We start from the raw sequence: 12,320 nt of genomic DNA, 5'->3' as shown, positions 1-12,320 counted from the left end.
TGAGGTGTCTTGGCCTTTTGCCTCTTTCTCTTGGCAATATTTGTTATTTTGAAGACCTGTAAATCTGTATTCTGTGAACCCACTAACTATTTCTTGAGATGGTTCTTCCATTTGTTGTTTATACCTTTTCTTTGTTTTACGCTACTGGTATTCAGATTTTTGGAGTCTTGTGTTCTCATCTTTAAAGTTGATATTCACCGTTACAACTTCTGCCACTGCTTTTTATGGGATCCTTCTCATGGAAGAGGAGGAAATTTGCACTCTATACTGTTTTCAGAGGCAGTTATGGATGGGCAGGACATGTTTCAAACAAAGTGGGGCACCCGGGCGTTGCCTTATCTACCCACCCATCCATTTCTCTACTGAAGCCTCAAGGACCCTGGTGGAGGTGTTGGCAGGCTGGCAAGTGTAGTCATTCTATTAGTTACTGCAGGTAATTCTTTCTTTCCTCTGGGTCTGGAGCTCCTTTGATTTTGATCACATTCTTGTGGCAGTACTTTCCCATGTGCTTTTGCAGTTTGCTTTTCAAATTTCGTAAGATATTAGGCTTTCAGAGATTGCTCACAAATTCTGCTCTACTTAAAATTTCCTTTTTTTGCATGCTAATGTGGATGTAAATGTGCCGATCTGTGCATCTATGCATAAAAATTTTGTCTATCATTTTTAGGGTGCTTTGCCATCTTGAAATCTGAGTCCCAGTCACTGTTGGTAGGCCATACTCTTTTTTCTCAGTGTTGGTGAGAATTTGGCACTTAGGCCTTCATATTTTTTCCCTATCCTTTCCACATCTCCAAACATTTCAAAAAAAGAAGGCAATTTAGTTATTAATCCAGTACTGGAAATATGGGGTTCAGACAGAACAACAGTCATGGTGAAACTAACATTTATTGCATACTTATGCCAGATATCCTTCTAATGACTATTACAGGAATTTATTTAATCCTCACAATCCCACAATAGCTGCTATTATCCCTATTTTACAGATAAGGCAACTGAGGCACAGAGATATTAAGTGACTTAAAGAAGTGAAAGAATGGTGCTAGGCACTGTCAGGAGATTGATGAAATCTGGTTATTGCTCTCAAGAGATCCCAGTCTGTTGTATTCTATAATCTTACTTAGTCCTGAGTTGTTCCCAGATTTAAGGTAAGCAGGAACTAACTTAAGGATTCAGATCATATTCAGCCAAGATTTACAGATCTGAACAAATCTTCTCTGTAAAATTCTGTAATTTAGAAGACTGTGAGAACAGATCACCTTTCCTCTTCATCCTCTTCAAATAATGGAGCAACTATAGGAAATTGGGCACTTCCTGAAGATGTTTTTAATGAATCTTACTTTGGTTATTTTCAGCTTAGTATTTCATCTTCGTATGTAAGTATTTACTTCATTATATATAATTTTGAACTGGTATATTAATATTCTGCAATGTTACAAAGTAAAAAGAGGTTAACATGCTCATTATATTTGTGTTAAGGAACTAAAACTTCACATTTTTCTTTCCTTTTCAGTACATAATACTTCTCTGAATCAATGGAGAAATGGATATTCTCCTATATGCAAGCCTCAAATGAGGTCAGAATCTTCTGCACAGCTGTTACAGGGAAGAAAGAAAAGACACTTGAGTGAAACAGCATTAGGTAGGTTAAAATGAGGACATGAGCACTAGTACTAAAAACTGAAAATAAAACATTCCGATCTCCAAAGAACCTCTGCCTCATGGGAGTTATAATCTAGAACAGTCACTAATTACACAAAACATCCATGGTTCTATGAACATGAAACAGCATATTCATGTAGTCAATTCAGAATTATTTGTGGACTGGGAATCCATCCACTTTATGAGTTAAGGATTTCCTTCCTATGTTTCCTAACTAGAGTTATCTTCTACTAACTGTCCTCCTGGACAGTACTTTGTCTCCAACATTGTGTTCTGGACTCAAAATATGTCAGTACAACGTTGCCTTTTAGATATTTATTACCATTTCTGGTACCTATTGTGGAGATGTTGATTTCACTGAAGCTTCCTCAGAATTTTGATAAACTGGGTGAGATTCATCTAAGGTAACTCAACCGCCTGACTGAATTCCCCTTAGGAACGTACAGTTCCAAGATGAATAGAGATATCTCTGAAACTAGAACTCTGCTAGTAATACAAAGTGGGTTTGTTATGGGGATTTGGGACAAGATAGTTTCAACAGTTATTGCAAATAATGATAAAAAATAAAACTTAACTGGAAAGATGTATATTAAATAACAAATTATCTGTATACTCTATTGGTTCTTATTCATTGTTCCAGTGGATCTAACACTATATACATTAGTCAAGTATGTCTGAGGTATAGTATGTCAATACACCCAATAAATTAGAAACTATTTACATCCAAGATGTACTTAACTGTAATTATACATGGTGGCTTTAACATATTTATTAGTATGGCCTCTAGAAATCCCACCATAACAGACCAAAGTCACTACCTAATATCACACTACCTGATCAACTAGTGTGGAACAAAATTAAACTCCCACCCACATTCAGAGATATCATTATGCTTTTTTGGTGCCTTAACCTTAAGATAACGAACAGTCATCTAGCTTTTGAGGAACTTTCATACATCTTTGCCAAAATATAGGAAAACCTGTATCTCTTAATATAAAGATACATTATGAAAAAATACACATTACCAACGATGTAAACTGTTTTACTTGAATTGATAGATCTAACTTTGAGCTAGATGGCAATACAGGAATAGAATGAGTAAAATGCTATACTACAAAGAAGTAACTAGACAGCTCTCTAGACAACAACCATTTTCAATATATGGATACTGATTTGAAGCAACAACTAGCCAGAAAAGACATTTTTAAACAACTGGAATAATATAAATATGAACTGTATATTAAATTTTACATTACACAGAAAAATATTTTTCAAGATCTGTACTAAAGTGAAATAAACAAGGGCAGTAAGAAAATAAACATATACTCACTAATAGACACAAAATAAATGGAGAAAAGGAACGTGGAAGAGAGAGAAAATAACAAAGTTGGAAGTAAACTTAACTTTGTTATCAATATTCTGAGAGAAAAGAGAAATTTCATTCCTGAAATAGGATGTTATAATAGGAGAAACATTTTCAGAAATTAGTCAGAAGATCAAGTTAAGGAAATCTCCCAAAAAGTAGAACAAAACGATATGAAAAAATGAGAGAATAGGCAAGAAAATTAAGAGGTAAGTCTTACAAGTTCAACCTCTGAATAAGTTACAGAAAACATGAACAGAGTAAAGGGAGATAAGATTAAAGAAAGATATGCTGGATAAAAACTGTCAAGACCCCAGAAAACGGAAATTGTGGCAGAATTGTGGCTAAGATTTTTATAAAATTTCCTTAATTTTTTCATTTTTGATACATGAATTAAAAAAGATAAAATCTAAACAGATCAAGAAACACATGTTACCAAACTAGGAAAACAGAAATTCTAATACCTACCAGTTACATTTAATGTATGACATTCTCAATGGTTCTTTCCATGGCAGGAGAAAGAACTAGATTTGAAGAATTTGCTATTCAACGCACAGAACCAGGATCCCAGAGCAATTTTACTGCAGTTACTAATGTCAATGTTATATCAAGAACCCAGAATTCATCATCACAAGTAGGTTTTTGTACAGTGAACTTTTTTTTTTTAATAAATTTATTTTTTATTTATTTATTTTTGGCTGCATTGGGTCTTCGTTGCTGCGCGGGCTTTCTCTAGTTGCAGAGTGGGGGCCACTCTTCGTTGTGGTATGCAGGCTTCTCGTTGCCGTGGCTTCTCGTTGCGGAGCACGGGCTCTAGGCGTGTGGGCTTCAGTAGTTGTGGCTCATGGTCTCTAGAGTGCAGGCTCAGTAGTTGTGGCGCACGGGCTTAGTTGCTCCGCGGCATGTGGGATCTTCCCGGACCAGGGCTCGAACACGTGACCCCCGCATTGGCAGGCGGATTCTTAACAGCTGCGCCACCAGGGAAGTCCCTGTACAGTAAACTTTTAAGTTGCTTTATGACCTTTAAAGCTGGCAGATCTGGTGGGGGGAGGGGAACTTGTTATATTTTGTTAATCTATAACAGCCTTATTTACTAGCACATAATTAGCATATTTAGAATTATCTTACTAAGAAGCAATAAATTTGATTAAACTTTTGTTTTTGACATGATGCTAAGTATAATCTTGCTAATAAGAATCCAGCACTGTGTTCTTACTTTGTTCTGTGTTTCATTACCTGGTAGGGAGTATAGGTTAAAACGTGGGAGGATTTAGAAAAAAGAGCATGAAGCTCAAGGACCCAGGAACACATAAATGAAGATTGTAAAAATGATCTTTATTAAATGGCTCACCAAACATTTCATAGCCTTTCCTAATAAAAAATGAGTTTGTTAAAAGATCATTTCACTGACATTTAGGGTGCTTTATGGTACACTTTTCTGATAAGTTTTGTATTTTAAGGCATTCATATTTTTAATGGTCTTAAAAATAGGCCTGAATGTGTCCACACACAAATGTATTGGTTCACAGAAGATACATATGCTTTCTTGTTTTTCTTAACATTTTATACTCAGATTTTATAACAATGTATAAAACTTAAAGGCACTGCCATGTTATCTTTATATAACTCGTAAAAGGAGAGTATCATTACAGGTAACCAAATACTATTGTAAAACTACTGCAATCCTATCTTGCAGAATACTGCACGACGACGATTGCGAAGTGAGAGCTCTTATGATATAGATAATATTGTGATTCCCATGTCATTAGTGGCCCCAGCTAAATTAGAGAAACTCCAATATAAGGAAATAGTTACTCCAAGGTATGTATACTTACATTAATTTTCCTTTTTTTGAATAAACTTAAATTTTCAGCGAAGTTAAAATTTTATTTAATGAAAGGAAGATGTTCCTTTCTGCCTTCCTCCCATTTATATGGTTACATGGAGGGAAAATGGTGAAAGAAACTTTTACATTACTCATGCTGAAAAAAAGTGCCATATAGTATAGCACAACTTTAATTCTCAGGTTTTATTAAGAAATGGAAATTCCTAATACTTTAGCACTTTTAGAGTGTTTTTTCATTCAATATTTAGTTTTCTATTGTGTATATGGTACTAAAGGTACTTTAGGGATGTAAATAATTACAGTAACAGATAATCCTTGCTCTTTAAAATGGAGATATGCACAAGGCTGCAGAGATCAAAGAAACCAACTACCTTTGCATAGAGTATTCGCAGTGTAAGATGATAACACCTGTGACAACCTATGCAGGGCTAAGCCAGAGACTGAGGTTTGTGAAGGGTGATAAAGGAAATGAAGGCTGGAAAGAAGCTGTCACGAGATTGTGGAAGTCCTTGAATGCCATACACAGATCTGTTTCCTGCTGGCAGCAAACTGTCAAATTTTTTTAGCAATGATGAAAGAGGTTTAAGATTATTAATCTGGCACCAAGTAGAAAAGGATGGAACCAGAGACAAGAGCTGGTTGACAATTATAGTAATTCCTACCCATCTCTAATTTGATTCTTTTATTCATCATTGCTTTGAGGCACTGAGAGAACTCTTAATACTCTAGGAGGTATTATGAGAATTTCTGCAGAGAATTTGTTGATATATTCTACATTAAGTGAAGAAATAACATTTGTGGTTAGATGTTCTATAGCAACAATGTCTTTCAATTTACACTGGTAGGCTGGAGCTGGCTGGTTGACCGGGTTGTTTAATATGTAGGGATTCTGTGATGAAGCTGTTAAACTCACACGAGGCCATGATGGGAGTCTTCACACAAAGAAACTGGCAAATGCTAAAAATCAGAGCTTTTTTCCTCTTTATTTTCTGAGCCAGTTTGTCAGCAGACCACTAACTTATTTCAAAATTAGTACATTCTTTTTTTTTTGTTATTTGCCTTTCTTTTATTTATTTATTTATGGCTGTGTTGGGTCTTCGTTTCTGTGTGAGGGCTTTCTCTAGTTGTGGCAAGCGGGGGCCACTCTTCATCGCGGTGCGTGGGCCTGTCACTATCGCGGCCTCTCTTGTTGCGGAGCACAGGCTCCAGACGCGCAGGCTCAGTAGTTGTGGCTCACGGGCCCAGTTGCTCCGTGGCACGTGGGATCTTCCCAGACCAGGGCTCGAACCCGTATCCCCTGCATTGGCAGGCAGATTCTCAACCACTGCGCCACCAGGGAAGCCCCGAAAATTAGTACATTCTTAGATATAAAACGCAACTATGTAGAAGAGACTGTTTATTGTTAAGGCCAAAAGTAAAGCCTCATCTTCTGTCTTCTTCTCATAATACAAATATGTTGTCTCTTTTAAAAGATAAAGGACTAAGATACGACCATTTGAATTATGGAAATCCCAAAGAAAGAAAACACTACTATCATAGCTGTGCTTACAGAATAAAATTACTACATTTAGATAGATTAACAAAAGCTGTTTGAAATTCGTTTGTATCTTCAACAGCTGGAGGATGGTTGTTCTTCAGCCTCTGGATGAATATAATTTGGGTGAAGAAGAGGTAAGCTGCCTTTCACTTACTGCACTTAATATATTATGAAGCCTGCTTAATTTTTTTTTTCCATGTGCTTAATTTGGTATTTGAGGAACATACACTGACTTTTTTAATTTTCAAAACTTCTTATGAAAAGAAAGTTCCCCTTTAATGATATTAGGAAAGTGTTTTGTGCAAATTCGACTACAAAGACAAAATGTATAAAGAATAAAGAAAAGCAAAACCAAAACATACCATTTCCTTACATGAGTTGTTGAAATATTGAATTTATGTGAATATATTCAATTCCCAGTATTAGTCATATTTTTCTGCATGATATTTAGTTTAACAGTCAAGCCTACAATTCCATATGCAAAATCTTGTGAACAATTGCTTTTGAATTTGGAAAATTTTGGATTTTAGACAGTAATGTGGTACATATTTCATGTAATACATGTAGGGTGTCTAGGACAGTTCTCATAATCAAATATTAATGTTTCTATAGTGAAATATTAATAGAAAGTAGAATAGCCTCACATCATTTCAGATAAGATTGTGTCACCAAATGAATTATGAAAACTTGTTTTTTCAGATTTTTGGAATTACAGGAAAGGGATTGTGGACCTGTATGGATAAAACTTATAGTAAGACAAGAAAAAGGGAAAGATAGATACTATATAACCAAACTAATTCAAAGTGACAGTCTGAAGAAGCAGATATTATATAAAAGACATTGTTTCCATTACGATCTTTCTGTGCCAACTGATCATGTTTTTCAACTACCAAAATTTACTTTTTAATGCCCTTCCCTCTTTTAATGCACCCTTCCCTAGTTCAGAATGACCCTAGCCAGAAACAAAACCGAAGCCTGAGAACTCCAGATAAGTAACTCATTAAACTAATTCTCATTTACCTCAGACAGTTTTACTTTCTTTGCTATTAATATGTTCCACGAACAGTATACTCCATAAGGGGCAATCAATACAAAGTTTTGGATGAATAAAGCATTACGGATATTTTATGTAAGTGGAATGCACTGTGAACCTATATGTACTCAAGGTACTATAAGTATTCTAGGTAAGTCTTCAAACATGACCCAACAGTAAAAAAGTTTTAAACTCCCTCTTTTTAGGAATTTGCACCTCCTCTCATAACATCTGTTCTCTGACTTAGACTGCATTTATTTTAGAGTTTTCTTCCTATTGTTCTCTTGATGAGGAACTCGGACACCTGTTCTCATATTTCAAAATGTTTCTGATAAAAGCAAAACTTTTCATTTCTAATTCCAGGTAGAAGACCTCTCTGATGCAGTCTTCTCCCTAAGACACAAAAAATATGAAGAGAAAGAGCAAGCCCGATGGTCACTATGGGAGCAAAGCAAGTGGCAGAGAAGGAACAGCAGGCAGGTGTTGTAAACTTGAACCCCAAAACCATGGAATCCATGTGAAATCTCCAATAGTTCTGCATAATAACGAGGGAGACCACTGAAAATGAAGAAAACATACTATATAACATCTGGCGTTCGTGCCCTAGAAGTGAAACACTGTTTATACTGAGTTTACATTCAAAATATATTCAGGCTAATTACATAATGATGAAGAGTTTTATATTTTACTCCACTCTATTTCTCATGCTAATTGTCAGCCTCAGTAATAGATTTAACTGAGCAAACAATATGAAAAATTCTCCATAAATAGGTCATTTCAGTGTACTGTAATGGTGGACCTAACACTAGGGATTAGAATCTGGGTAATCTGTAACAAAGCCACTTCAGAAATGTTTTTCTTAAAAAGAAACAAACCCAAAAAAACCCTCAAGAAACCTATCAAGGGTAAAAAAGCAAATCGCCTAAAATACTTGGAACATGACTTTGAGGGAAGGGGGGATAAATCCTAACAACATAATTAGTAGTCATGTATTTGAGAAAACCCCTGGTATTTTATATTTAATTGGACTATATTTTTTAATATAGCCAGAACCCAAAATGCAAGATCATGTTGAAATCCGATAGTCACTTTAGTGTGGAGCATCTCTCATTTATTATTTGTAAAACACATTTCTCTGTTTAGGTCTCAAGATACCCAGATTTGTTGTAGACCCTTATTCTAAGAGTTATCCTAACATACATGAGATTCTGTTCTCAACTTTCTCCACATTCCAGAGATCCAATTTTCCAGAAGTACAGAGGAAAATGTGACTCGAGTCCTTCATGGACGACATTACAATAATCATAGATACTCTAGGAACTCAGACTGTAAGAGTCAAGTAACTGTCTTTTCCTGTTTTCTGGAAAAAAACACACACAAAAAGAACCAAAAAACCCCCCAAACTGTTAACAAAACAAAACCACTATAATAATTTGGCAAAAGATTTCATAAAGTACTATTCAAGTCTTTGAGATGTGAGGATAATAACATCAGGAAGAGCAGCAGATGAATTTTTTAAAATCTTTTGGGCAGAACTGTTTGTTTAAAGAAAAGCTACCAAGTTCAATTGACTTTATGAACAATACCTTAGGTTGTTCATAAAATGTTTGTTAAGACATCAACAAATCATTAAATATCTTCTTGGTTTTCTTGCTAGAGCTTACAGTAAAAATGCAGAAGGACAGGACTTGCTTCTGAAAGAACACCCTGACGACCTCAGCCCCGCCGAGCCTCCTGCAGAGAGCCAGGACCCCGGTGCACACGCCTCCCCTTCAGTCAGTCAGAGTCAAGAGATCAAGGTAAGAGTGTTGCACGTAACTAGTTAAACCTCCTTTTAACTGACTTAAAAACTTGTTTATAGAATTGCTTGTTGATAATTAAGGAGTCATCATTACATGACAAATTCAGTACGACAGTCCAGCACAGAACGCTGGGTGTAGGAATCAGAGGCTCTGTGTTCCAGCGTTCTAGTTCCGTCACTAACTAGATACTTCCCTGACATTTTATGTAACACGTCAGTACCTAATTCCACCTGTTCACTTACGTGTTAGAAAATGGGAATTCTATCAAAGTTTCATTACAAACCAAATCGGATTAAACAGAATGACACCTGGCACATAGTAAATGTTAGATATTTCTCTTCCCCTTATAAGAGATTTTTACTTGTCTCCCTATTTGTCCAGTTCTAACCCCAATGGGAGTGTTTTCTAACACTGCATCTATAAAGTTCTTGTACTTTTCTTCATCAGTAGGTGTTGGAAAAGAAGAACCATATCTAGAATCAAGAGAGTAGAGACAATAGAAATTAATAGGCAAGTCATAGAAAGCACAGGGAAAGAAAAGTCAATAGGCGTCTGTAATAATGATTGATGGGATGAAAATGGAGATACTGAGGAAGACGATACGAACACTTTTAAAGGGCCTTCCCCAAAGTGCTCCTAGGCTGAAAATGAAGACCAGTGCCCTAATGGCAGCGTTTCCCTCTCCGTGGAAGAGGCAAAGTGAAAAAAATAATTCCCAAAGGTCCCTAAGTAATCCTCAGTACGTTCCATTTTGAGTTGCTAGATACTCAGGACCAAGTGAGAATTTGTACTTTTATGTGCTAAAGGACAGAACAATGGTTATTACAAAACTGACATCTACAGATTGAGACATGAACTTAAACAAATTAGTTGAAACTTAACTGAAAACGTTTTCTCTTTCAGTCTTTGTGGTGGGAACGACGGGCTTTTCCGCTGAAAGATGAAGACATAGCAGCCTTATTATGCCAAGATGAAAAAAGTGATCAGATTGAAAGATCAAGCCCAGCTTTCCACGGTGAAGTCTTCTGTACCAGTGCACCAGAGAACGGCCACCATCCACAAAGGCAGGCGGATGGAAGGGAGGAACACAAAACCCTTGGTCTAGGACTTCTCAACTCACGTTAAGAAAAATCAGTGACAGGGAACAGGTTAAGAAAACTATGTAACTGAATGGGAAAACAGGAGAAAAAATAAGCCCTGTTCCCCCACCCCCTCCACAGTCACAATTCCAGAGTAACAGCATGTAGTGCAGGTGCATGTATTAATCTTTTGTGCTGTTTATGAAACAGGCAAGTTACGTCTCATTTTCCTTCCTGAACCACAGGAGTAACTAGCTTTTCACCTACAGACAAGTGCTAGTCATTTGTGTTTGATGCAGATCACAAGCACCAGAAAATTAACTGCTGCAATTTGATGTCAAATCACATTACTGGGTAAATAATAATTTTTAAACAACTTATACCCACACCCACATATACCTATGCATCAAATGACAGCTCTTCTTTTTCTATACACGTGGTTATTCTTTAAATTGCCTCAGAAATATATTAAGAATATAAAATACATGTGTATAGAGTATACATGCATACATATACACACATATAGTTTTTTAAAAAACACTGGCAAGTGACCACTCCACTTGAAAATGCACGTATGAACTACCCCATGAAATATCAGCTGAACCATAAATAAAGAAACACAGATTTCCAATGGTGTTGAACATCTATAAGCCTTGACTATGGAGAAGGAATTTTTTTTAAAAAACACGTTTAACCAATAGAAGTTATTTATGGAAATTTCTATACCAGATAACACAATACTCCTTTATTTGAAATCACTGATACCTGTTGGGTTAAACACACGTTATTTTCTATTCACTCCTAACAGAATAAGAAAAGCAAAGTAGTTGTTAAATATTGTTGTATTTTAAAACTACCACACCTTTTAAAACTCAACTTGAGTTTTATCTATTTTATGTATCTCATGAAGAGAAAACACCCAACTTAAAATAAGCAACAGACAGGAAATTCCTGTTAGTATATTATTGTACTTTTAGTTATTTTGGTCATTCCCTACCATTCCTTACTCTATTCAAATAAGCATCTATCCTAGAGTGAGAATTAAAATTCTTAAAAGGTTAATGCTTCAATATTGGATACTGGAGTGTACATTAAGTAAAATTCCTTTTGACACTATTACATCATTTTTTATATGTAAAATGAGGACAATTTATATGAATCACTTTTTCTCATGTAAAAAAGGTTATTCAAGTTGTAGTACCCATATAACTGACAATCCTAGCCAACTGGCCTAATCTGGGGGATCGGACACTAAGTTTTTGTTGGGGATTAGAAATTGTACTAGTCCCTTTAAAGAAGAAGAAAAAAATTTCCAATTCAATGCTGACAAATTTTTGCTTGTAGTTTTACTATACATTTATATTTTAAAAAAGAAAACAAAAGCCAGAACAAACCCAAGTTGTCCAGGCAAATAAACTCAGATTTTTTTTGTCATGACTGATATTATAATCTTCTATGTAAGTTTTTTTAATTAAAGTTATTTCTGTATGCCTTGTGTTGTCTGATTTGATTAAATGTCACCTATCTGTGTGGCACAAGCCTTTCCTAAGCCAAAATAAAGAAAAAAACAGTAAGAAATAAATTTTTACCTTGTAACACAGAAGAAACCAGGCAAGCTCTATTCTATGCTTAGTGTTAACATTCTTATTTTCCAAACCTTTTTATTTATTTCTCAAAACTCATAGTAGCCTGAAAAAAATTTAATGACACTGGTCCTGTTATTTCTTGCCATGTGTATTACACAGCAAGAGTATTTACAAGAACGAAGTAGCTAATATGTATCTATTGTCAAAGTGTTAATTTGAGACACAATCATAAATATTTAGTTTACGGATTAACTCTGTACCTTGCCATATGTTAGCCTACCTGGTCTTTCTTGGATTAATAAAATATATATCCTTGGAGTCAAAATCCATAGTTGCAGAATATTCTCAGCCATCTGGTTTTGCTACAGGGTAAAGCTAGACTGGAAATAAGAGAACGTTAAGTAAAAGAAGCTTC

At 35.5% G+C, this 12,320-nt stretch overlaps 1 protein-coding gene and 1 long non-coding RNA gene across 2 annotated transcripts in view; one reads left to right on the top strand and one right to left on the bottom strand.

The window, feature by feature from the left end:
• Positions 1–11,807, top strand: part of KANSL1L (KAT8 regulatory NSL complex subunit 1 like) — a 168,708-nt gene extending 156,901 nt beyond the window's left edge. Inside the window, 8 exon segments of the mRNA XM_082467398.1 lie at positions 1,511–1,639; positions 3,538–3,656; positions 4,719–4,843; positions 6,485–6,539; positions 7,802–7,923; positions 9,105–9,237; positions 10,144–10,353; positions 10,355–11,807. Of these exon segments, the coding sequence (XP_082323524.1) occupies positions 1,511–1,639; positions 3,538–3,656; positions 4,719–4,843; positions 6,485–6,539; positions 7,802–7,923; positions 9,105–9,237; positions 10,144–10,353; positions 10,355–10,378 (917 nt within the window). The 3' untranslated portion in view covers positions 10,379–11,807.
• On the bottom strand, positions 9,560–10,250 carry LOC309663425. The gene is made up of 2 exons (XR_014265260.1): positions 10,123–10,250; positions 9,560–9,713 (listed from the first exon to the last, which is right to left on the bottom strand). It is a non-coding gene; the product is annotated as an uncharacterized lncRNA (long non-coding RNA).
• Positions 11,808–12,320: the final 513 nt, after the last annotated feature.

Source organism: Balaenoptera physalus, assembly GCF_965194825.1.
Source record: "Balaenoptera physalus genome assembly, chromosome: 6".
Lineage (NCBI taxonomy): Eukaryota > Metazoa > Chordata > Mammalia > Artiodactyla > Balaenopteridae > Balaenoptera > Balaenoptera physalus.
This window is presented reverse-complemented; position numbering and strand designations above follow the sequence as displayed.